This window comes from Miniopterus natalensis, chromosome 7 (assembly GCF_054644295.1).
Source record: "Miniopterus natalensis isolate mMinNat1 chromosome 7, mMinNat1.hap1, whole genome shotgun sequence".
Taxonomy (NCBI): domain Eukaryota; kingdom Metazoa; phylum Chordata; class Mammalia; order Chiroptera; family Miniopteridae; genus Miniopterus; species Miniopterus natalensis.
Window position 1 is genome coordinate 27819798 of NC_142087.1, and position 26982 is coordinate 27846779.

A 26982-nucleotide genomic window follows, 5' to 3' on the forward strand; every position below is an offset into this window, starting at 1 on the left:
TGTTTATTCATAGAAAATAGAATTTGTGTTAAGTTGATCTAGCAAATAATTTACTCTGTTGCTGTTACTAGTAGGACCGTGATATTATATAGATACACAGATAAGAAGTGAAGATTGATTTCTTTTCCTTTGTTTAGGGCAAAACTTTTCAGAAAAAACACTGATGTCTTACTTTCATAATAAAGTAAATGAATTTTTATGATAGGTTAGTATATCAATGTTTTATTCCCTAAATTGATGAAAGACTAAGTAAAAATCCATCAAAACATATTTTATTTAAAAACACTTTCTAAAATTCAGCTTTTTAATGTGCTATTTGTGAAATTGTTTATTTTCTCAGATAAGTTGAATTTCTCAGCAGTATCAGTTTTACTTTCTACTTTACTGTTTCTTCTTTTCTGTAAAGATTAAAAAATAGAGAGATGTGCTAGTTGTAATAATATCCACCAAAAAGTCAAACTTTGTTTATATTTAGATTTACTCTGAGACTCAAATTAAGAAGATACAGCTACTGTCAAAAGATAGCCTGGGAGTGAAAGGCGAACTGAAAAATGAAGACAGAGAAAAGGTAATAAATTAAAATGACAAACTTTCTGTTAACAGAGGATTTTTGGAGTGTTCATCTTTTAAGATATTGTTTTTAAGAAATCATCTTATTACAAAGATATTTTTTATTAAACCTTAAGTGATTATTTGAAGACTTTTCCTTATAGAGTATTGCTTTAATGTCTAATTCAATTCATTTGCTGAAAGGTAGGCACTGTGGTTGCAAAACAGATACATTCCAAAGAAAACCCCAGTGTTCAGTGTTGTTAGTAGGTGAAACTGTGTTTTTCTAGATAATGTTCTATAGCTGCTTTTTTCTTAGTTCCAGAAATATTTTAAATGAAAAAGTAAACAAAATGTGACATTTTACTTCTTTCTTTGTATATATAATTTTGTGCATTTTAACCTTTTCACAGATAAAGTGGAAAGAAAGGATTGCATATCTAAGCAACAGACAAAAAGACTGGAAAGGAATACTTAAATAAATTCTGCTATGTATCTGCCGTAACGCAGGCTTCTAATCCTCCCGCCTATCTCCATATAAATGATTCTGTTCAAGACCATAGATGTTTTCTTCACTAAAAGCAGTAAAGCTCTTTTAGATGAAATGTCTAAAAACATCTTGTAATAACTTGGAGCATGCTGGCAAGAGTAGTCACTTGTGACTATGTGTGAAACCCCCTCAGCCAGTCGATGTTGTAATAAGCAGAATGGTAGCATCACTCCATTATTCAGAAAAGCCAGCAGCATGCTTGTTCCTTAGGCTGCAGCATTCATTAAGAAAAGCTTACTGGGCTGAAAGCTGGAAACAGATGATAACGGGATATGATTTTCATATTTAATGCTTTCCTTGGAAGAGTATGTGTGCTACAGATTGATAGAAGAATCATCTGCTACTTTACTAAAAGACTTTCAGGTTTGCCCTATAGCTACCGATGGAATCATTCAGCCAAGAAATTAACTTTCTCTTCTTTTACCTGCTTTATATATCTGCTAAGCAGGCTGCCTGGCTGCCAGTAAATGTTATTATGCAGTTAACTGTTTGGTATTTAAGACTCTTATCAGAAAAGAAACAGAGGCCACACTATTTTGTTTTTATAGTAGGAGGAAGGTTTTAGTTTTTCTTTTTATTCCCGTGCATTAGCAGGCATTAATCTTAGTTTATAGAAAGTTTTAGGTTTTCCTTCCAAAGATTAAAAAGTTAAAAAACCTAGAATTTGGAGCATTCTTTAAACTGTAAGATACAAAACACCAAGCCCCAGCAACCTTGACCTAAATAAAAAGGCGTTTAATGATAAATGATTCCCGTGCCATTAGATGTATGCCAAGTGTGGTGTGATGTGATAGACTTATAAACCATTCAGGCAGTTTTTGTGTTTGACATTTCTTCATGAAATAATTGATTTGTTTTTAATCTATAAATTGGTTTGTTCTTCCTATGCCATTCCCAGATAGACACAGTCTTAGTACAGCTGTGTCGATGGTACTTAAGTATACAACAGATTTTTTTTTCCTATTTGTTCCCCTGATTCCTTACCTTACATATAGTTATCAGTCTCCTTGTAAGTCACATTTAAAATTAGGGCAGAGATACATCTCTGACAACTCCTTAAAGCATTACATATAATAATTAGAAGATAAGTTTTTCCTTTATACCGAAAAGTGTAATCTCCTTAAAAGCTTTGACTATTGACTGTATGTAAGAATCAATTAGGTAACACTGAGAAATTTATATCTTGCCTTCGTCAGTTTCCCATTGATGTTCCATCAATTAAAAAGTAAATGCATTTCAGCAAAATTATGAATTGGTTCATCCTTATTAACTAAAACTAATTCCAGGACACTTCCTTATCACATGAGTTATGTTTGAGTTTTCAGTGAGATCTGTACTGCTCTTCTGTAGGCAGTCAGATGAATCAGTTCCTGTGCCCAAGGTGGTCGGTCTCTGGGAACTGGCCTGAGCAGAGTACAGTCTCACTGGTTGAAGTCAGTAAATAGTTTTTGAGCAAGTGTTCTGTTTGTGAAGCCACAGTAGGCCCTTCTGTGAATGCCTCAATGCCTGCCCTTGAGGTGTTTCCTCCAAAGTGCTATTTTTTCCAAGGCATGGGACAGTGTGTGGTATGAGCCAGTTACCTGGGGCAGACATGAGTGACAGGAAGAAAGAGCATACTCCTCCGCTGAGATGAATAACCTGCGGCTTGGTGGAGGAGGCGATGTTTGGGTTGCTGGCATGAGGATGGGTAGGATGTCAGCAGGTTGGGATGTGATAGACATTCCAGGGTTAGGAGATGTGAGTAAAGGAGTAGGTAGTGGGTCGTTTTTCAGTCTGGCTAAAGTCTAGCTAGAGTTCTTGTAGGGAAGTGATGGACAGTGAGTTTGAAAAGGTACATCATGGAACTTAGTACCAGGCTCAAGAATTAAGATTTACTCCTGGAATCACGTGTGTGTTGTGTCAAGGGTGGGGGTGTAGGTGAAGAAAGGACTTGTGAAGATAGTATTTATATCGCAGGCTGGCAGTGTTATGAGAGTGAACTGGAGGAAGGAGCTCATGGAGCTAAGGAAATCAGGGTCAGTTCAGATGGAAGAGTTAATCAAAGGACTGGATTGGGGGTGGCCACTGAAGTGGAAAACACTAATGACGGGGGAGGATCTATCATTTTAATGATAATTCAGAATTATAAAAAGGTATTTTTTAAAAGTGATTATGCAACTTTGAACTATAAGCAGTAACTGGGCTGTTCTACTAAAAAAAGTCATGAAGTTGGAGTTGTGTGGTTTTTTAAAGTAAAACTCTATTTCAGCTTTGTAATAAGACATCCAATGTTTTCATAGATCTAGTGGCTACTCTTCAGAATCACGTGTTCTCTTAAGTGGTATATTCATCCCCCAAGCTTATTTCCAATATCAATTTCTTAGCAATTAAAAAAAAAAAGTATCTTTATTGATTTCAGAGAGGAAGGGAGAGGAAGAGAGAGATAGAAACATCAATGATGAGAGAGTTGTCATTGATCGGCTGCCTCCTGCATGCTCCCGACTGGGGATCGAGCCTGCAACCCGGGCATGTGCCCTGACCAGGAATGGAACCGCGATCTCCTGGATCCTAGGTTGATGCTCAACTGCTGAGCCATGCCCGGCCGGGCATTAGTAATTTTTGTTGTTGTTAATGGATAGCAAAAAGACAATGTGCAGGTCCCTACTTGACTCCTCACAAATTTTACTATAATTTAGTAATCTTTCTTCTCTATTATACATTGTCATTTTTTATTTTGGGGTAAAGTCTAATTTTCTTGGTCTCTAGGCATGTTCTAGTTGCTCAGTTTTTTGTATCAGCATTGTCTGCATAAAAACACATCAAAACATATACCCAACAGAGGTAGAGATGGCATTTGTGAATGAGAGTATAAATTTTGGGGTGGGGATGTGAAGTTTCTTTGAACTGTAATATTGTGAAATATATTTTACTAAAAGCAGAAGTAAACTTAATACTTCACAGGAAGATTATCCTCTGCCAGAGCTGGAGGACCTGGGAATTTCATCACAGGGCTACAGGCTGGTTGGGGAGTTCCACTTCCACTGTTGTAAACCTTTCTGCAAGGGTCGCGTGGAGAATGGTTGTGCAAGTTACTTCTCCTTCTGATAAGAATAGTAACCATGGGTAATTATCATTGTAGAGTTTTTCTGTGCCCAGTGCTGCATTAAGCTCATTATACTCATCAACAAATTTAATACTCTCAACATTCCTGGAAGTAGATACGATTGTTATCCTTATTTTATAGGAAGTCTCAGAGAGGTTAGTTAACTTGCCCCAGACTACACTGCTAGGCAGAGTCAAAATTCAAACCTAGATCATGTGGCTTCAGCATCCATGTTAATAGCCATCTTTCTACACTGCCTTCTGAGGTAGTATGGGTGAAATGCCCTTTAAGAGTTGGGAGAAATTCTAGTCAAATAACAACACCCTAGCCACATCATAAAAATTTTCAGTTATTCATTTAGATGCTGCATTTTTACCTAAACTTGGAAGGGTGAAATGGTCTCTCTTGGGTACCAGAGTAGCTGCCACCAATTCTGGATCCAGTGCCATGTGCCACTGATGCCCACCTGCCATGCACTCCCAATTACTTTTGATTCTAAGTCCAGTGTGGTAACTCAAGGCTCAGCTGATTGTGAACCGTCTTAAGGAAGAACAACCCCCAGCGTAAGATTACAGTCTTTGGGGTTGGTGCTGTTGGCATGGACTGTGCCATTAGTGTCTTAATGAAGGTCTTGGCAGATGAACTTGCTCTTGTTGAAATCTTGGAAGACAAATTGAAGGGAGAGATGATGGGTCTTTAACTTGGCAGCCTTTTTCTTAGAACACCAAAATTGTCCCTGGCATAGACTATAATATGACTGTAAGCTCCAAGCTGGTTATCATAGCTGGGGCACGTCAACAGGAGGGCCAAAGCTGCTTTATTTTGGTCCAGAGTAGTGTGAACATCTCTAAATTCATCATTCCTAATGCTGTCAAATACACCCCCAACTGCAACTTGCATATTGTTTCCAATCCGGTGGCTATCTTGACTTACGTAGCTTGGAAGGTAAATGGCTTTCTCAAAGACCATGCTATTGGAAGTGGTTGCCATCTGGATTCAGCTCAGTTTTGTTACCTAATGAGGGAAAGGCTGGGAGTCCACCCACTGAGCTGTCATGGGTGGGTCCTTGGGGAGCATGGAGATGCTCGTGTGCCTGTGAGAGTAGAGTGAATGTTGCTGGTGTCTCCCTGAAGAACCTGCCCCTGATTCAGGTACTGATGCAGATAAGGAACAGTGGAAAGAAGTTCACAAATAGGTGGTTAACAGTGCTCATGAGGTGATCAGACTGAAAGGTACACTACCTGGGCCATTGGACTATCTATGGCAGATCTGGAAGAAAGTATAATGAAGAATCTTAGGTGGGTATATCCAACCTCCACCATTATTAAGGGTGTCTATGGGATAAAAGGAGATGTGCTCCTTAATGTTCCTTGTATCTTGGGACAGAATGGAATTTCCGATGTTGTGAAGGTGACTCTGATACCTGAGGAAGAGGCCCTTTTGAAGAAGGGTGCAGTTACACTTTGGGGGATCCAGAGAGAGCTGCAGTTTTCAAGTCTCCTAATGCACCACCTCACTGTCTAGGCTACAGCAGGCTTTTAGTTGGAGATCGTGCTTTCTTTTCTGATCTGTGACTAACGCAGTGACTAAGACAGCCTAGGAAAAACATCAGTTTCCTGAAGGTAGTAGTAGTAATGGTTCATAGAACCCTGAAGCTATATTCTGATGCCAGATGGTACTTACCTTGTGTGGTCCTAACCTGATTAGTGTGAAATAGTTCCACCCCCTCAGAGGCACCGCTGCCAGTGTTGCACATGCTACAGCTGCCCTTCAAATTAGATGCATGTTCACTGTGTGTTATACAACTTGTGGTTCCTTCACCCAACATGCCTAGTCCAACTTTTTCCTCCAGTTAGTCACATCCCAGGATCCAAAGTCTAAATACAATAGTGCATGTCTTGTGCATAATTGTTCTAAAGGATCTTATTTTGTGTACTATATATATCAGAATAGTGTACACTGCCATATGATATAAAAAGAAAAGTCTACATATAAATAATGCAGCCAACTATCCAAATGCCATACCAACTAAAACACCAAATAAACCTTGACCAGTAAAGAAAAAAAGAAATGGTCTCCTTGACACTAAAATATTCCAGCCAGATCAGGTGAGCCACGGAAGCAGAGTGCCTGTCTCTAAACTACTTACCTTTGCAACTAAAGGATCATCTGTTCCACTGAAGAAGAACTTCAAGGGAGAAGACAGATGTGCACCTAGTGCACAGTGTCCACTTCTGGCTGCTGCATTCAGGCCAGGAGGCACAGGTGTTTGCAGGAGGGCTGAGATGTTGAGGGCCCAGGGATTTGGACCTGGCCCTGTCATACCTGCTATAGGAAAGGACAGTGGGGGAGGGGCAAGAGGGTTAGATTATTACTGAAAGTTATCTATATAAGCCCCAATTTCTTATCCTTACTAGCCCACTCTTGCTTCCTTCACCAGCAGTCTCCTTGAATCACACTGCTCAGTTATAAACACAGCGAGCCCCAATGTGGGGCTCTGAGCGGTTGCCCAGATTTCTAATACCTAGCTCTTGTCACTTCATGGGGATGATGACCCTCAGCTCTGCTGTCCTCAAAGTTGTGACTTCATTTAACCTAGAGTGATGACAAGTTGAAAAGTAGTCTCTGTGTTCATCTGGACCTCTTTTAACAGCTTTTTATTTGCATGTGTTTCTATTGAGAAAACAATGAGAAATTAAAGAATTTTTCAAGTCCTGGCCCTAAAACTAGATCTGCCAACCTTTTTTCAGGAAAGGGTAGAAACCCTTTCCAGGCTCCCTAGGCTGTGAGCTCACACAGGGCAGGACCTAGGCCCCTTCCCCGCGTTCACCTGGTGTGTGATAGTGGCTTGCCCACCTGCAAAGGGTAAGAAGAGAGCTATTCTTTAAGCCTGCTGTGCACCCCATTTCAGACGAAGTTTGACCTCTTTGCCGCCTGCTTCCTTTTGGAGATACCTTCCAACTGGATGGTGGGGAATGTGGCTCAGATTTACAGCTAACACTTATATTCATCTTACTATGTTTCATGTACTGTTCTAAGGACTTTTATGTATATGCATATGTAAATATACATGCAAGCATGTATACATACTCATTGCAACAGCTTTACAAAGTAAGAATTGTTTTATACTCATTTTATAGATTAGGAAATGGAGGCCCAAAGAAGTAATTTGTCCCCAGGTCACACAACTGGTTAGTGGCAGAGTTAGTATTCAGATCCTAGCAGACTAGTCCAGAGCCTTAATTAATAAATATATAAACTCACTTCCCAGTGTCTAGAAGAAAGGTTTCACTTAGGAAAATGTCAGGAGGGTGTCTTCCTTTAAGGGGTTAGCCTTCTCTCATAGTCAAGAATGAAAATAATATTTTTAAAACTTACCTTTTGTGGAGACATTTGGATATACAACTATCATTTCTTTGCTTTCTTCAGTAGCAGAATTATGGGACAAGTGTGTCATGTGTCAAACACTCTTAAAGGTGAGGGAATTGCATTCCTTTGTAGGTGCCCAGGGACAGTGGAGCGGCAGGCAGGAGGGAGAGTGAAGGAGGGAGGGAAAAGGAAACAAGGCGATGTTGCAATAGGAAGGTAAATTGTATGGGAAACACTGTTTCTTCTCTATCTAATAACACAAGGGATTATAGAAGCCTCCTCCAAGCAAATATTGATTTCTTGTTCTTGAGAAGACTTTCTAAACTTCGTATACTTATATTCTATGAAATACCAGATTATTAGAAAAAGAACCTTCTTCATGCAGTCTGAAAAAACGTGTGTGTGCCTAGAACTTCCCTGGAAGGGAATCTCCCACTAACTATCACAGATAAATATGCATATACACTTGTTTTAGCAATCCCGCTTTTGATAATCTGTCCTCTAGAAATAAAAGTTCCAGTTGATTTACTAGTGTGAGGAAGGAATGGGCAGGTGAGTAATGCATTTTAAGAAGGAGCCTGCCTATAGGTGAGATTGCTCTTTTCATTGTGGTAGAGTATGAGTTGCTTCTGTTCTTTCTAAAGTCTCTCAGAATTAGAACATGGAGTTGGAGTTCTGTCTCTCTGATGTCATTCTGCACATTTCTCTTGTGAACAGTGAATTCTAAGAGGCACACTTATATCCTGAGTCACCCTGTTTGGGAATCATGGAGAATATACAGGGCATATTAGATTGTATTGTAAAAGAAAGGGTTCTTGTCTTGTTCTTCTGTGACATTTGTCAAGCTTCTGTTCTTTACTTGAAAACCATGACTTAGCTTTGTGTTGTTTTGATGAAAGCAATGGTTTAGGCCTGGGGTGTTGGGGAAAACGTTGGTGCTGGGGTGTGTGTGTTTTTTTTTGAAAGTCACCTACTGGTGCAATTTAGGGATGCTGAATTTCTCTCAAAACGTCCACCCGCTTTTCTCCTACGCTTCCCATTCACACTACACGGACTTGATTTTACTTACCAGTTACAAGTTCCATGTGGAGTCTATTTTAGTAGATCTGAGTTTGTACTGGTTGAGTTTAGTAAGAAATTAGACCTATACTTCAGATTCATTATTGGGGATTTTTATGTTGTTGCTGTTGTTTCAAAAAAGCTGTGGTTCAGTAACAATTTGAGTTTAGCTCACTCAGTTTTGAACATTCTAGCATGGGGGGATGCAACACTGGAGTCCTCATTTCTGAGTTTGAATCCTGGGACTGGAAGCGATTATTCAGCCTCGCTAAGTCTTGTAAGAGTGGGGATCGTAACAATGGTTGTTTTGAAGACTGAAAAAGGTAATGGATATAATTCTGCTTGACAGATGTCCACTAACTCTGTTGCCACTGTCACCACCATCACCGTCATCATCATCTTTTTTCCCCATGAGGGGAACCATGTTCTGGTCCTGGCTTTTTACCACTTAAGTGGAGAAGGCTGCTGTGGTCATAGAGAGGCTACCTGTGAATTAAAGAAATGGGAGGTGAGGCCACCTGGTAGTAACAACTCATAATAGATTGCTTTTATAGTTATATATCCTTCAAAATAACTTACAGGACATAACCTTTGAAGCCTAAATTTAATGGATCCATTTTAAAATTTAGGTAGTTTCAACAACTATTGGATTTTATGGCCAGAAACGTCTGTTTGTGGTTTCAATTGTGAAAATTTGGTTAAGCCTATAATCTGTTAACAAAAAGGAAGAGTTAAAAATCACATCAGCATGGTGTCTTAGTCCGCTGGGACTGCCATAACAAAATACTACAGACTGGGTGGCTTAAACAACAAAAATTTATTTTCTTACAGTTTAGGAGGCTGGGCAGTCGAAGATATAGGTGCCAGTAGGCTTGGATTCTGACGAGACCTCTCTCCTTGGGTTGCAGATGGCCACACTCCCCTCGAGTCCTCATTTGGCCTCTTCTCTGCGCCTGTGCATGGAGAGAGATGGATCTCTGGTGTCTCTTCCTCTTCTAAGGCCATCGGTGTTATATTGGATTGAGGCTCCGCCCTTATCACCCCATTTAACATTAATTACCTCCCTAAGGGCCTATCTCCAGAAATAGTCAAGTTGGGGTTGGGCTTCCACAGAAGGCTTTGGGAGGATACAGTGCAGTTCATAACAAGGCAAAGTAAAGTAACTTCTTTAGGACATGCAAATTTTATTAAGAGATTTCTTTGAAATCTCAGCGTGACTTAAGGGTTTGCTTACATAGAATCTAAGAGCAATAATTGTGCTGTGTGAAAAGCTGGAAACTTGGTCTGCCAGATCCACTTTCATTCTGCATGGACGTTGATACTTCCCAGTTCCCTTGTCTGAAAAAAAATAATGTATTAAGAAAAAAATAAAGATCTCAGTATTTTATAAAACATGACATATAACATAAATATATTCTTTCAAAGTATAATAATGGCCAAGATTCACCTGCTTTGAAAATGGTAAGACATCATTATATTCATTCTAAACTTGCTCATATCTCCATAAATGTGTTCCCTCTCCTTTCCCTCAGCAAAGATGAACTCCTAATTTTAAAAGTTACTGTCTGTTTACTAATAAGTATTTTCAGTGATATTCATTTGCTTTATTATCATTTTCTCCATTTCCAATTATTTTTTTCAATTTATTTAAACTTAAAAAAAAAGTATACACATTTCTTCGATCCCTCTACCCCCCACCTCTGGCGACCACCAATCTATTCTTTGTATCTATCACCTTGGGGTTTTGGTTTGTCTTTTTAAAATATGTTTTTATTGATTTCAGAGAGAGGAAAGGAGGGGGAGAGCGAGAGATAGAAACATCAATGATGAGAGAGAGTCATTGATTGGAATTGAACTGTGACCTCCTGGTTCATAGGTTGATGCTCAGCCACTGAGTCATGCTGGCCGGGTGCCTATTCATTTGTTTTTAACTTCTAAGTTGTTTCTTTCACTTTTGGGAATAGGAGAGACAGTATATTTGAAGAGAAGGAAGAGCTGGATTCTATTTCAATAAGTGTGTGACATTTTCTCTCCTAAAGTTTGGGCGTCAATTTTTCATCTGCAGAGGAGAGTGCAAATACATTTTCCCATCACCTCTGTAGGGCTCTGTGAACTAAATTCTGTTATGTATGTGGAGACACTTTGGTCCTTTGGGAGAAAAGCTTCATAACTGTTGCTTCTAGTTCTTCCTACTGTGTGTCCTTGAGCAAGTCACTGAACCAGCTGCTTACGTTTCTCTGCCCCCTTCCCTGCCTCCCCCTCACCTCTCTTTTTTTAAGGAAGAAAAAATGCTCTTCTCCCCATAGACAAGCCAGTAAATTTAAATTGCTTTAAATATCTTTAAAAGTACTTGAAGATGTTCAGAAAAAACTGATGTTATTTGCCCTTTGACTGATTATTTTACACATATGCAGTATATTTTAATGCAATCTTGAATATGATTATTAGAAGTTTTTTACATTATACAGAATACTAGAAATAGAGTTTTGAAACCTACAATAGTTCTTTAGATTACCCCCCTTTTTTTTGTCAAGTACCTCCCTAGCTCCATCAATTTCGAACTTCTCAGTGGAAAGTGGTTAGAATGCATGGTTTTTAAAAAAGTTGTGGTTAAATATACATAACATAAAATATACAATTTAACCATGTTTAAGTCTACAATTCAGTGAAATTAAATACATTCACGTTGTTATGCAATGTATGCATCTCTTTTTGAAAAATGTAGATTCCAAAGTTACTTAACAATATTTGCTTTGTGAATCTATATTGTTATTAAAATTAAGTAGTGTGGACTATACTGGATTTTGCTCTTTCATTTTGAAGGAAGCCATGAGATTTCTAAAACATGGTAGGTGTTGATTTCATTGGTCATGCTTCCTTTATCTCATTTCATTTCTGAAAACAACCTGAACAGCCTAATCGTTCATACACAATAAATATGTTTAACTCACATCTCTTTTGTTGCTGCAGGTTGCGGTGCAGGCAGGAATGAACTCAGGGACAGCCGTGTCAAAAGGACTGTATCAACCAGCAACCATCTTTATGGGCTGCCAAATGTCAGCTGTCTCAAGCATTGGAGACTTCAGTACAGTGCAGAAATCTTCCCAACCCACAAAGAACTTCTCGATTCCTGACCCACATTCACACCAGCAGACAGCCCAGAGCTGCGCCGTGACAGACAGCTATGTAGTACAAACTCACAGTGACACACCGTGCTTAAATAAGTCTAACAAAACGGAGGGAAAGACATCTCTTCAGATTGGTGAGAAGACGCTAGTCACAGCCAGGGTGTTGTCTGAGGAGGAACAAGCTCATTGCTTGGAGATAGGAAGCAGCACGCGTCATGGGAAGAGTAATTTATCTGAAGGCAGAAAGTCGGCTGAACTCCATTCCCTGTTACAGGGAAGATTAAGTCCAGAGAACAGAACCACTGATTTAAAGTGTGACAGTTTCAGCAGATCAGAGGGATCACAGGGAGAAGTACTGACACAAGAACATATTGGAGTCAAGGAAGAAAGAGCCAGACCGCCTGTCTCTCCGATATCAGCCTCAGAATACCCTGTATCTGCAAGGAAGTGTCCGCAAGACGAGCATTCCGAGGGGGAAGGTTTCTCAGGTGGGGTGAGAGGCTGAGATTCTTTGCTGATTTTTGTTAGTATTTAGTTTCTCTGGTTGGTATTGGTCTTATGTAAGAATAAAATATACACTAATTTCAATCTTTTTGTCAAAAAACAAAGTAGTGTCTTTGCCAACAAATTCCGTTCTAACAAATTCTAAAATGTGTATTTGGAAATATTTTTGCAAATAGATTCTCTCATTTTTAAACCCACTGTGATGTTTTTAAAAATATTTTTAATGAATTTTTAAATACTATAATGAGTTGTGGATTGTTGCTCCTGTTTTTAACTGATGTAGTAATTCCGTCTGTGAGGTGGAACATCTTACCTTGCCTCTCCCTGAAGTTAGTGACCAGTAATCTATTCATATCTCCTCTCACAGATCATCTTCCTCATGCGGACCCAGAGTCACAGAAACCCTTCAGGAAAATGCAGGAAGAGCAGGAGGAGGAAAGTCTGAGCAGCAGCAGTGGCCTCACAGTTTCTCTAAGTGAAGATGATCTGATTTTCAAGAGTCCAGAACCACTACCAAATCCAGGTGACAAGATGGAGGGAGAAGATGGAATAGAGGCCTTAAAATTAATCCACTCTGAGCAAGAAAGAGATGCCCCATCCACTGAAAAGCATAATTGTATTTTGCAAACTCTAAGCTCTCCTGATTCAAAAAAGGAATCCTCTTCTAACTCACCAACAAGACAGTAAGCCATTCAATTTTTTTACAGTCCTATTTTTAATTATAGACATTTTTAGAGACCATTCTACTTGGAATGTATTATTGAACTCTCAGTCATGAATGTGTAAGTTCCTTAAGTCTCATAAATAGTCTTTTAGGTAAGATATAATTTTCTTCCCCCCCCATTTTTATGAAATAGCTTCAAAAATCTGAATATCATTGGAATCATGGTGACTGGCCATTTATAATCATATCCAAACAATCCCTGGTTAATTCATAAGTTATTCCCCCTACCCACCATCTTTTTAGGAAATAAATCATTTTAAAGTTCTGGTAACACAGAAGGTAACAAACTGTTAAACTTACTAGGAATTCAGCTTTAGAGACTAAGAAGTTGTATCTAATTGATTTGCTTAATCCTTACATCCATTGCCAAAGTATCATTTTTGTCATTCGGTTAAATAGGAGTTAATAAATTCTTCTAGGGGTATTTAAGCTAGCTTTTCTTTTCCGAATGTAAATATGAGGACACTGGAATTTTTAATGTTAAATCAGAATAACATGAGTCTTATATATTTTGAGCATTTATAATATTCAACTCATAAAAGCGCATATATGATTTTTTTACTATTGATTGGAGATACTGGGTAAAATTGTAAGACAACATGAAAACTGTTGAAGGCCAATTCTGTAATTAAATATATATATATATATATACATATATATGTATATATATATATATATCACATCTCTTTTAGAAATAGAAGGAACCTAAGTAAACAAACTAAGGCAAATATCATCTTTTAAAAATGAGGAAACCAAGGCCAGGGGCGTAAGGGGTGGCATGTAGGCCACTAGGGCAGACCCTCCATACAGCCTCACTGCCCCCCACACTGCCCCCAGGACTTTGTTACACCCAGAAGCTGTCATTTGTTCTTTCCTACAGCCCTGGCAAGAGTGAAAAGGCAAGTGGACATTCTTGTATATGAGGGTATACGTTCTCTTTTAAGCACCATTGTACCTTTTAATATATTGCTTCTTACAATTCATTATCTACTTTTAGTGAAAAGTTTAATTTATAGTATGATTGACTCCAAACTGATGTTTAAGAAATACTTATTAAGAGCACATCCAAGTTCAAAGTACTTGCTCTGTGGATAGAAAAACCAACATGGTGCCTGTTCTTGGAAAATTTGGTTTATTGCAGAGGCAGGCCAAATGGATTTTTCTAGTAGTAATACTTCTCTTTCATTAAAGAGGTACATCAACATACTATGCCATTAGAAACTTCATTGCTAAAGATAGAATGTATCTGTTTTGGGTTTTCTATTTGCAGGCTTTTTATAGCAATTCATTGGACAAGTTAATATTTTGGTAGCTAACTAGGGGAATAGTGTAAAGTTTACCCAGGACTCAGTCTTTTTCTGAGATGAAAAAAGTTGTGTATTTTATCTAAAAACTTATCACCCAATCCAAGATCACCTAGATTTCCTCCTATGTTATCTTCTAGAAATATTGTTTGACCTTCATATGTATGATCCATTTTGAGTTAATTTTTGTGAAAGGCATAAGCTCAGTGTCTGGATTCATTTTTTAAAATTTGTATGTCTATTTCTTGCAGTACTACCTGTTAAAAAAAAAAAGTATACTCTTTCCATTGAGTTGTCTTTGCTCCTTCATAAAAGGACAGTTGTCTGTATTTGTGTGGGTCTATTTCTGGATTCTCTGTTCTGTTCCATTTATTTATTTGCTTCTTCACCAATATCTCTCTGTCTTGGTCATGGTCGTGAGAGCCTTTTTACTTAGTTCTTCATTGGCTCCTCTGTGTCCTTTGCCTTTCCCTATAAACTTTAAAATCTTTGCATGAACTTGAAATATCTCTCCATTTATTTAGATTTTATTTAATTTATTGCATTGGTTTTGTAGTTTTATGTACATATATTATACTTAATTTTAAGTACTTTGAGTTTTTGGTGCTAATATAGATAGTATTGGATTTTTACTTCAAATTCCAATTTTTTATTGTTTCTATACAAGAAAACAATTGACTTTTATATATTAACCTTATATTCTGCAACACTGCTATAGTCGCTTATTAGCTCCAGGAAGTTTTGTTTTGTTTTTGTCAATTCTTTGGGATTTTCAACATACACAAGCACGTTATCTGTGAATAAAGATAGTTTTATTTCTTCTTAATCTGTATGCCTTTTCTTTTCTTGTCTTATTGCATTAGCTTTTAGTACAGTGTTGAAAGTAATTGTGAGAGGGAACATCCTTGCCTTGTTCCTGGTCTCATGGAGATAGCATCTAGTTCTTCCTGTTTAAATAAAATGCTAGCTGTAGTGTTTTTCTGGATGTTCTATATAAAGTTGAGAAAGTGTCCCTCTATTTCTAATTTGCTGAGAGTTTTTATCATGAATGAGTGTTGACTTTTGTCTCATACTTTTTCTGCATCTAATAATATAATCATCTGATTTTTCTTCTTTAGGTAGTGGGTTGGTGGATTACATTAATTGATTTTCAAATGTTAAATCAGTCTTCTATGCCTGGAATAAAATCCACTTGGTATGGTGTATAATTTTTTTTACACATTATTAGATTCAGTTTGCTAATATTTTGTTAAGGAATTTTCCATCTATGTTCATAAGAGACACTGATCTGTAGTTTTCCTTTCTTGTAATGTCTTTATTTGGTTTTGGTGTAAGGGTAATGCTAGCCTTATAGAATGAGTTAGGAAATAATTCCTCTGCTTCTATCCTCTGAAAGAGATTAAAGAGAATAGGTATAATTTCCTCTTTAAATATTTGGTAAAATTCACTGGTAAACCCATCTGGGCCTGGTGCTTTCTCTTTTGGAAAATTATTAATTATCGATTCAATTTTTAACATTATTTTATTACTATTATATATTTATCTTTGTGTGCGATTTCATTGTGTCCTTCAAGAAATTGGTTAGTTTCACCTAAGTATTCAAATTTGTGAGCATATAGTTGTTTATACTATCTCTTTATTATCCTTTTCTTTAAATGATACTACTCATGTTTAATAGTTCATTGATTTTTAGAGAGAGAGGAAGGGAGAGGTAGAAAGAGAGAAACATCGATATGAGAGTGAACCATCAATCGGCTGCCTTGGCTGCCTCCTGCACACTCCCTACCAGGGATTGAGCCCAAACCCCTGCAGCCTGGGCATGTGCCCTGATGGGGAATCACAGCTGCAGCTTCTTTAGTGCATGGATGATGCCCAACCAACTGAGCCACATGGGCCAGGGCTCCTTTATTATCGTTTCAATATCCATGGGATCAGTACTGATGGTCTCTCATTCATTTCTGATATTTGTCTTTTCTCTCTTTTTTTCTGGTTAGCTTGGTGTTATGGACTGAATTTTAGTGTCCCCCAAAATTCAACAGCACCAACACCGAATGTGTTGTAGATAGGGCCTGTGAGGAGGTTGTAAAGTTTAAATAAGGTTGTAAATGTGAGGCCCTAATCTTATAAAGCTAGTGCCCTTATAAGTAGAGGAAGACACCAGAGCGCTTTCTTTGCCATCTGAGAACATAGTAAGAAGGTCTTAACAGGAACCAAATAAACTAGCACCTTGAACTTGGATGGCTCCTCTACTCTACTACAGACCCTGCCTCCAGAATTGTGAAAAATAATTTTCTGTTATTTAAGTCATCCGGTTTGTGATATTTTGTTACCGAGTTTGGAGCAGACTAAAATTATCCATTTTGTTAGTTTTTTTGTTTGTTTTTTCCAGAGAAGCAGCTTTTTGTTTTGTTGATTTTCTCTATTTTTCTGTTTTCAGTTTTATTGGACTTCTGCTCTAAATTTTATTATTTCTTTCTTTTTGCTTACTTTAGATTTAATTTGTTCTTTTTTCTAGTTTCCTAAGGTGGAAGTTTAGATTATTGATTTTAGATCTTTCTTCTTTTCTAATATATGCATTTTTAACACTATAAATTTCCCTGTAAGTTCACTATATGAAGCAACTATGTTGCTTTTGCTGTGTTCCACAATTTTTGATAAGTTGTATTTTCATTTTTATTCAGCTCAAAATATTTTTAAATTTTTATTTAGATTTCTTCTTTGACTCATGTCAAAGAGTTCTGGTTACCTGCATTTTACTATGTTCCACTGACATGAGTTCTGCACTCAGGAGTGGGGGGGGGGGGGGCGCAGGCTGGCTTTCCTAGTTTTATGGCTCCAGAGCTCCCCCTTCTGTTGTTCTCCAAGAATGTTTATAGGTGTGGGCTCTTACTTTCTTAGGTCTCTTGGCTTTTATCCCATCCTCCACTTTAAGTAGAAAAATTATTTCTTCTGCCCTTATTGTCTTAGTTCAGCTCAGTTTAGAGTTCACCCCCAGGGGTTTCTCCTCAGTGTGGAACTTTCCTGCTGAAAGGGCACTGGTAAGGCTCTGGAATTGTAGGGCCCAGATGGCTCCTCTCCCACAGTTCCTTCATTCTCACCATTGACGTGGACCTGCAGGCCCCCTTCTAGAGGGGCTGCTGCTACTCATGGATGGTTGGAGGTTGTTTTGCTGTCACACAACATGTCCTTTTGCTGTCCCTCCACTTCCTCCTACACATTTGTAGTTATAACAAGGGGTTTGTTGTTCTCACTATGGCCCACTTATATTTTGTCCCCTAATTTTGAAATAGATATTAAACATGAGTTATTGGTTTGCTTTCTTCCCCTCCCTTCCCCCTCCCCTCTAAGGAAATTTGGAAAATTAAAGAAGAAGACAGACAGTGAAAGACAATGCTATTACTGTTTACCTAGACTTTTTTTAAACATTTGATATTTAAGTAAATTATGACACTTTGGGGAGATGTCCCAATGGAGTGTTAAGGTGCCATGTCCCAGCACTATGGGAGTCCAACAAGAGATGTAGGGGGAGGTAGGGGAGGAGGAAAGAGAGGGAGGGGTAAAGGGGCGGCAGAAGGGGAGAAAAATTAGAGTCTGGTGAGAGAATGCCGGGAGGGAACCAATAGTCAGGCCAATTCTGCCAGGGTAAAGCAAAAACAGACCTCTTTTTAATACAAATCCGAGATTGAAAAGTAGTTTATTCTGAGTGAAACAAGTTTACCCTTGGTTTCAGAGGTTGGAGGGGAGACAGGGAATCAGGTCCTGGTTTTTGAAGATAAAAACAAGATAGGAAAAGCTAGAACATGGTCCGGTTTACAAGAAAATAAGGCTGTTAGCAAACAGGTCTCAGGGAGAAGGCTGTGTATTGGTGTTGCGGTCAGTAGGCCCAGCTGAGCCGGAAGTCATCCCATCCCAAACCCCTGTGAGATGTGACTGTAGAATCCTCCAAACAATTCCAGTACCCTGCCTTCCAGCTCACCCCTAGATATTCAGGCTGAGGCCCAGACATTGTGGAATGGAGATAAACCACCTGTATTGTTCTCTGTCCAGATTCCTGCCTACAGAAGTCAGAAGCATAACCTCATAACAGAAGGCCATTGGTGGTGGTTTTGTACCATTCAATTTGGGTTAGCTTGTTACACAGCAGGAGATTACCAGGATAGTTGTGATGATTGGTGGAAGGAGATTAGCAATTCCAGATTTTGGGGGAGGGCTGCAGTGTAAGCAAAGGCCTTGGAGGCAAGCCACCATGGCCCATGTCCAGGGAACTATTGGTTACTCCAACCAAAGGTGTGGCTCACATGGCAGAATATATCACCCCTGCAGGCCAAGGGACACACCCCTGGATTGCTAGGGTCTTTCCCTCATCTCTTCCTCCCAGGCATGAGCAGCCACCTTGTCCTGCTTCAGGAAAAGTACACCTCCCCGACCTCCCAGAATCAGGGATGTGCTTGCCTGACATCCTTTGAACTGTGACACTAACAAGAAAAGCTTGTCATTGGGTTCCCAGCATCTACGCAGGAGAGCCAGTTAGCCTTTATTTTTTCCTTGCTTTCATCCCCCTGCCTGTCCTTTGCAGTTAACCCACTTGTTTATTCATAATGATAATTTGTTATCATCTACTTTCTTGTTTCTTTTCATCTTTGGCATTCTTTTAGCAGCTTCTTAAGTGAATGAGTATTTCAGTAATAAATTGTCTCAGCTTCTTCATTTTAATTCAATATTGTCCCTCTGAAAGGCCCAGCCACAAACCAGCACCATCCTTTCAGCAGTCCTGTAGTATTTGATTTACACCATACTCATTCGGCAGGAGGCCAGCTAATAGCTGAGTGTTCAGTTCCTTTCCTATAGGTGCCCTCCCTGGGTGCTGCCACTGCCATTTCACTGTCATCGAGGAGGTGGACCCTGAACACGGAGTCTGAATGCAGGGAAGCATCTGCCTTATTGGTCTGAGCTCCCCTTCGATGGAGGATGACTGCACTGGACCCCATTCCCATTCATTAGAGTTAATTGGCCTCCAAGGAGACTCACTTATCCTGGAGAAGTGACATACTGATTTATTTCAGGGTCTGAACATTTCCTGAGCCCTCAGTAAACCCATCCACTGTCTCATCGTACCTTCTGGGTTCTTCTGTCCCTGGATCCCCTCACATGTTGGAACCCTTGCCAGCCCAGTCAGAGCCTCCTTGTCTCTTCTCTTACAGATATATGTCCACATACCATTGGAGACAGACAAACATGCCACAGCAGAGCAGAAGTCTGATGTTTTATGTTATGGTCCTCCATTTGTCATTAAGCCCCAGCAAAGATAACTCTATCCTGACACTGTTGTTATAGGAAAGGGGACCTGGCCCTTGGTGGGTCTGCCTAGGGCCTGCTGGTAGTGTGTGGGTTCTTTGTGCAGGGAAAATTTACAATGCGAGTCCAGGTGACTATAAGGGAATGTTTATTAAAGCTGGGACAGTAAAACAAGAAAGGGCTTGGCATGGAGGAAGCAACAGGAAAGCTGAGGCTGGGCTGCTTTAGCTCACTGGGAAGTCAGACAAAAGGTTCAGGGGGTTAGTCTGGGATGAGCTGCCGCTGCTCATTGTTCTCCTGGTTGCAAGCCTCGTGGGGTCCTTTAGAGTTTAGGAGATGCATGCCTGTCAGGGAGAAGAGAGGAAAGAAGAGGGGGAAAAGAATGGGGGGCGTTGCTTCCAGAGGGAGAGCGTGTGCCAGGTCCTTGAGGTTTTTATCTCTTGTAGGTGGGACTCTTAGGGGAGGTCTCAGGGGAGGGTTCAGCAGAATATTCATCAATATTCTGGGTGTGCTCCTTCAGGGCTGTGGTCTCTATTGATTGGTCAGTGTCAGGGCAGGAGTCAGGTTAGGGTTAGGGTTAGGGTTAGGGCTGGGTTTGCTGCTTTTCTGGGTCTGGAGCTGAAATACTACTGAGGCCCAGATGTTACCGCTAAGGAGGTGACCCGTATCTGCTATAAATTGCTCTTCCAATTTGTTCAGCTCTTTGTTTCACTATTACACTTGTCCTGGCCTACTGGCCTGTCTCACTATCCGATGCCCTTTTGCCAGAAGTACCCTCTTAGAGTTTAATTATAGAACTGATTATGATAACATCTAATAAACCAAAAAATGTATTATTTTGATAGTATTTTTTTAACTTTTCCAAAATGCAGGCCCTGATAGTATTGAATTTTTGAAAGGTAAAAGTTGTATAGCAGTCAGATATTGACCCTCCATGTTCTTTTTTGCAGCAAATATTTAAAGCTAGGTCACTTTAGGTGACTGGCTTCATAAATCTGTTGTGTGCACCTCAGATTAGAGAGCACAGCCAACACCCTAATAATGACACCCCTCTGGTTATATGTGAGTGCTAATTTAAAAGAAACCCAGGGAGCCCCAGCTGGCGTGGCTCAGTGGTTGAGCTTCGACCCACAGACCTGGAAGATCCATATTCGATTCCCAGTCAGGGCACATGCCGGGTTTCGGGCTCAATCCCCAGTAAGGGGTGTGCAGGAGGCAGCCGATCAATGATTCTCTCTCATCATTGATGTTTCTATCTCTCCTCCCTTTCTCTCTGTGAAATCAATTTTTTAAAAAAATTTTTAAAAAAATGTAAGAAAAGAAACTCAGGGAGCAAGCGTAAATCTTTCTAGTCTTCACCTTCCCACCAAGGAGAATTTTTATCACCCCAGATGTTAAGTTTGGGATCCATAGTTTTCAAAGGGAAATTGACTGAGAACACTCACTCATTTCATAAAGCACGTGTGCTGCTATCACAAGTAATTCTTGGCTACTAAAACTCAGTGTGGTTCAAGCTGGTTATCTCTGTGTGAGGGTGGAGGGATACACCTAGTTTAAATTCTCTCAGGCCTTCCAGCGCCTCATTAAGAAAAAAACAAAACAAAAACAACAACAAAAAAGGAACTGAATGATAAGGTCTGTTTTGAAGCCAAAGGGGGGGGGGGGCAAGGGTTTTTCCTGTGCATCCTCTGCTACAATAAAGAGGACCTTAACCCAGATGGACGGTACCCTACAAAATGTAGCCCATAATTCAAGCTGTCAGCTTAACTACGCTGTTTCCAGGTAGAGAAGGAGTCCTTGTTTCCTGGGTAAAGAGAAGGAGCCTTGTTTGCTGACCCCTGGTCTGCAGCCTGCTGCAGCCCGCCCTGCTCTGTTGGCCTTTGTGTCTAGGTCCCCTCCTTCCCTTCTTTTTGGCATTGTGCTTCCTTCGAGTGGCCCCCTGTAAGGGACCACCCAAGGGGCTGCACAGTGGGAACTGAGATAGCCACCAAAACATAGGTTTCGTGAGACTGCCCATTAAAAGAAAATTACTGTTTAACTATGTATGTGTTTGTCCTTTCTACAACTGTTTTGTGTGGCAAACAAAACCCCGTATACAAACTTCACTGTGGCCGCCCATCCAGCTGTTCCAGCCATCGGGTGTCAGGTTTGAGATAGTTGCTTCCAGTTTATTTTCTCAGGGCACTAATTCTTGATGCGATTTATATTTACACATTTGGATTTATGGTCAGGAAATTTGATATCAAAGCAAACAAATTGCACTGGCTTTATGAAACTATTACCAGTCCTGGAGTTTGTGGCTTGGCATTGCTCTTGGGTGAAATTTGTCTGTAATGCTCTATAACAAAAGCTAGCAGCCTGGAATTCAGTTCTCAATAGGCATTTACACCTCTGTAAAAGGATTAGCTCCAGCTAATTGTTACCCTGTTTAAACCTTAATTTGCATCTTTATAGACGTAGAGCTTCTAGCGACCTCTCTGCTGCTTGTATTTGTGTACCTGTGGATGGGAGGTCACTGAAGGTTTTCTTATTGGTGAAGGTGCTAAATTGCTTCAGGATGACCAGTAAGCTACACAAAGTATCCTTACTTATATTTTGTAGGAGTATGGTCTTCTGAGTGTTTGGTGCATGGATACATTCTGTTACTTCTGCTTTAAACTTAAGAAGTAGGGTCTTAGAATTTTAAATCTAGTTAATTGTAATAAACAAATTTCCTTGAGAATTAAATGTAAAAAAACAATTAGAACTTTATAAAGTGATAGTTTTTAAAGTAAATTTTTTATACAGACCATGTGTTGTTAAAGATCAGAGCCCCCTTATGCATTGGAAAGGAGATAGGGTCAAACCGGGAGGAGGAATTGCATTGGAACTGGAAACAAAGGAGGGTTACTTTGCCTCTTCCTCACCTTTCTGTGTCTGGGTTCATCCTAAATAACACGCTCATAGCTTATGGACCACTTCTACAAAGATGCCTCTTTGTTGTTGCTCATTTTGAAATACATTTTTCCCCCTAAAACTTTGATCTGGATGTGACTGACTATAGGGCTCATGTTTCTTCCATCTTATTAAAAATACAGTAAACATATTTTATAGAACTTTTCAAAGTAGTATTATGTTATGTAAATTACTTAAGCACAAACACATTACTATTTATGGTCAGTATTACCACACCATTTTGAGACTGTTGTCCCCTAGAGAAAATAAAACCTGAAAATCCAGCCTGTAGTGCTACAATTGAAACATATAAATTCTAAGTCCCCCCAAAGATACCACCCACAGGAATGTGTGAAAGGTACCTGGTAGAATTAAAGTTTGTTTTCTGTAGCCTTCATACTGTTGCTGTGTGCATTTATTTACTTGCGGTGACTGGTGAATGCATGCATTTACTAGATCTAGTCAGCATAAATTTAAAATTACAGTGATACATACAGAAAACTCTTCTGTGAAATTAAACTTTTCATGCATACTTAATTTTAATTACACAAACGTGTCTAAATAAGTAAAAACAGGTAAACTAATCTGTCAGTTTTTTAACATATACCTGCATTCAGAAAACCTACTTTATTATATAACCGACTTTCAGCTTTAACAGGCGCTCCCTTGCCCAAATTAGTTCATTATCTTGAGGTTTTACTGCGCCGGTTTCTCTTCTGCAACCACCCACTGCTGCTCTCACACTTACACTTCCTCCCCGCCATCCAGAGTACCAGGTGTCTCCTGGCTGGTGTCCATCTGTGCCTCAGGTCTCTACTGAACAACTTCATCTGCGCACCACTGTCAGGCTAATCCTCTCGAAACCAGTGCCTTCAGGAAACCAGCCATGGCTCAGAGATCCACAAGGCTTATTCCTGTTTTCTCACCAGAGTTTCATATCAAATTGTATTACTTCCCATTACTATCTTACCACCACCAACAGCACCCTATCTGGCCAGACTTGTCTCCTTGCTGGTCCCCACACCCCTCTTCCCCTGGCATTTCCTGTCACCTTTGCCTGTGCCACTCCTTAGCTTGAATTTTTACCTCCCCTTCTATCTGAATCCTGTCTCCTCCTCTTTGTCCAGCCCCTGTGAAGCCAGGGAGCTCTGTCTCTCTACCCCTCACGATTCCTTACTGTCTTCCCATTGATTAAGTGCTCTCCTTTACTGCTCTGAAATGGGCTCACCTTAAGGGTGGGCTGTTATTCTGTGAATTGAGTGGTGACAAGATGAAGCCTTCCAGGAAGAATTAGGCCCCAGATTTTTCCTAAGAAAAACGATATTCACAGGATAGTCACATAGGCCAGGATTCTGGAAGGTGTGGGGCAGCAGAGCTCAGAGTGAAGGAAGAACCCAGCACAGGGTCTGGCCTACAGGGAATGCGAACCCAGGCTTAGAGTTTAAATGAGAGCTTAGGACTTAGCAAGGAGCTGGAGCACCAGCAGGGTGGCCCAAGGTCAGGAACCGAGCCTGAGTCCACGGGACCCACTTGTATTTCCTGCCCAGAGGGTGGGCTTGAGCCTGCACTGATAACTCACCCTCAGTAGATGGACAGGGCATGTCTCTTTCATCCTCGTGATATCAGTTACATGGCCATATTATTGAAAAGTTGTTTCATTTTCTTTTTGGGGTATATGTTGAATATTCCAAACTACATGTGTGATCAGCTCCTTAAAAACACAAAGTACTGTTTTTGTCTTTAATATCTTCTCCCATAGCTTTTTAGAATCATTTTCCCCCAAAATAGACTTTTTTAAAAAGGGAGGTTATATTTAAACAAAAATAAAATTAAAAAAAAAAATAAGGGAAGTTATAACCAATCTGGAGGCTACTGTAATGTGACAAACCTAACCTAGAACAATGGCCAAATTGTTAGACTCCACAAGTCCCCCTGGAGACTGGAAATAGACAATGAAGGCTAAATCCCTCTGTCCATGCCTTCCTGTTCTTACTAAGCATAACGAAAATTGTAGTTCAGTGGGATCTAAATAGAGAAATAATAGTCCCATCTTTCTGCATTCAGAAATAGAGAGATGTAACCTATACTCCAGCCAGCAGTTTTCAGTTTCTTAGCCGTGACAACATAAGTAAATTTCACAATGTGGAGATCTTACTTTGTTATGATTGACAATATAAAATCAGACTTTTCTGCTGTTAAGATCATCTGGCCTTCCTATCAGCCAGGTGGAATGTGGAGTAAGATTGCACAGCTGTGGATCCGAAGTCTTCAAAGAGTTAAAAGTTGCTTTCTCTGACGGATTTAAACCTGCCATGTACACACAAACAAGTTTTTCAAACTGCCCTATTTTACATCTTTGTTGAGAGACTGTCTAGTTGTTGCATTTTTATGTCTAGATTATATTACAGATACATTTCAATAAACCACGAAGAAGCACCATAGATTCTAGAAGCTGGCCGCCTGTGCTTAAATAAACATCTCCTGCAGCACCTGTTTTATTTTATAGGCTCTATAATCATGGTGACATTCTGAAAGAAGACCTTGAAGACTGCAGGGCAGCTGTCCTTCACTAGCTTCTGACACTCTCACCAGGGGAGGCAGGGATGAAAAGCATGCCAGGTGTTACTGTCATGAAACTACTGCTGCCGTGGGTGGCTGTTCAGGCTCCTAGATGCTTCCAAGAAAATGGTCACAGAGTTAGTTGCAAAACACTAGTCCACACAGCATGGAATAAACACTTGCAGTCCTTGGTTTAGCTTCTTTATGAACTTCACAATCTGCTTCTGTGTAAATGTATTTTTTTCTAATTGTTAACTGGATATATCCATTCAATCCTAGCTTATTGCAGTGTTTTAAGGGCTGGCTTGGTGGGAGAGAGCATGGATAGCCTTTGTTGGGTATGTTATATTAGCATACCTTGGAGAACTACCCAACATATAACCCAGTATAGCCACCTCCTAGAGGGATGCCCTTGGCAGGTCCAAACCCCAGGTGGGTTCCTAAATTTCCAAGGTCATGCTAGTGATACAGGCTCCCAATCTAGAAGATACAAGTCTACAATCTATGAGTGTGGTACCTACACCAGCAACATCAATAAAACCGGAGAACAGAAACACACCTCAGGCCCTACTTCCCAGGATCCACTGAATCAGGAATTTGGGGGTAGGGCCCGTCTGGGTTTTAATGAGCCCTTAAGGGAACGCTAATCCCTCAACTTTGAGAGCCACCATTCAGAGTATGTGTCTTAAATGGCCAAAAGCTGGGATGAGAGAGAGAAGTTTAATTGTCTGTAGGGTAGTTGGCACATGTGAGTCATGATTCTTGTACCTCCTTCCTAAGACAACCAAATTCATTCCTTACCCTCTACCCTCCTATTAGGCTGTCTGGTTTCCTCCCATGTCCTTAGAAGCTTTGTGGCATCTGGGCTACTTACTGAGTTTATGTAAATATGTAATGTGTGTAACGGTTTGTTCACTGCTGGCACTTGGTAGGTGCCTAATTCATGTTGCATGTATGTTACCAGTGTCCTAACCCTGATTTTTATTTTGGGAACTGACTGTTTTCCCTTATTAAAGTACATTTCTACCACTTGCTAGTAAAGAACAAACTGTTACTTGAGTGTGGTCAGCAGATGATGTCTGTGCAAGCCCATCCGAAAAGACCTCGTTTGGCTGAGAGAGGGGAGGGCTTTGGGTCTAGTTGTTTTACATCCAACACCATTTTCTCCACCCTGAGTGTGCTGTGTAGGCTGTTTCCGTGTTAATGATATAAATAAGAAGGGTAACGTGACTTTCTTTAGAATAGAATTCAGCACAAGTCCAGTGTGTATTGGGTCCCATCAGGGTGTAAGGAGAAGTCAGACAATGGTTTCTAACAGGACTTTGTCATGAAAAAACTTGGCTAATCACATGGTTCCATTTCAGACCACAGGCTGAGGTCCACAAGTCCCACGTGTGCCTACAGTGCTTTCCGCATCTGTACTAGCCATCACCAGGCTAGGGGGTACTGGGCATGACCTTCCTGGTCGGTGCTTCTCAATCCAAAGTAGTAACATGCCATGCAAGGAAATTCTCTTTCATGTTTCTTACCATGTGAAATAAAAATAGCACTTTACAAAGGTGGTGGAAGAAGCTGCTGGGAAGGAGTCTACTCTCTCTGGTCGTGTGTTGTAAGGCTCTCTGATGAGGCCCCTGTTTCTTTCTTGCTGCCTTTCACACCCATTGATGTACTATTTCACATAAACCACAGTCATTATATGTGGCATGGAAAGCATATATGCATCCATAATTCTCTGTGCAAACTGACTGGTTAGACTGCATGATTCATTGTGCGACTCTCTTAACCTGGGCTGCCAAATTGTGACTGTGGGTGATAAGATATGATGTCTACATCTACTAGGCTAATGTTTGTTATAGTTTCTCAACATATATAACAGAGCATTGATTTCCATTATGAAAGGTTGCATTTTATATGACTATTGATCT

General features: G+C 39.9%; 1 protein-coding gene and 1 pseudogene across 1 annotated transcript in view; both read left to right on the plus strand.

Annotated features, from left to right (window-relative positions):
- Nucleotides 1–26982, plus strand: part of KIZ (kizuna centrosomal protein) — a 73844-nt gene that overhangs the window by 9190 nt on the left and 37672 nt on the right. Inside the window, exons 4-6 of the mRNA XM_016211930.2 lie at nt 476–568; nt 11580–12225; nt 12609–12924. Of these exons, the coding sequence (XP_016067416.2) occupies nt 476–568; nt 11580–12225; nt 12609–12924 (1055 nt within the window). The remainder of the gene's footprint in view (nt 1–475; nt 569–11579; nt 12226–12608; nt 12925–26982) is intronic.
- Nucleotides 4653–5705, plus strand: LOC107536253 (L-lactate dehydrogenase A chain pseudogene; annotated as a pseudogene).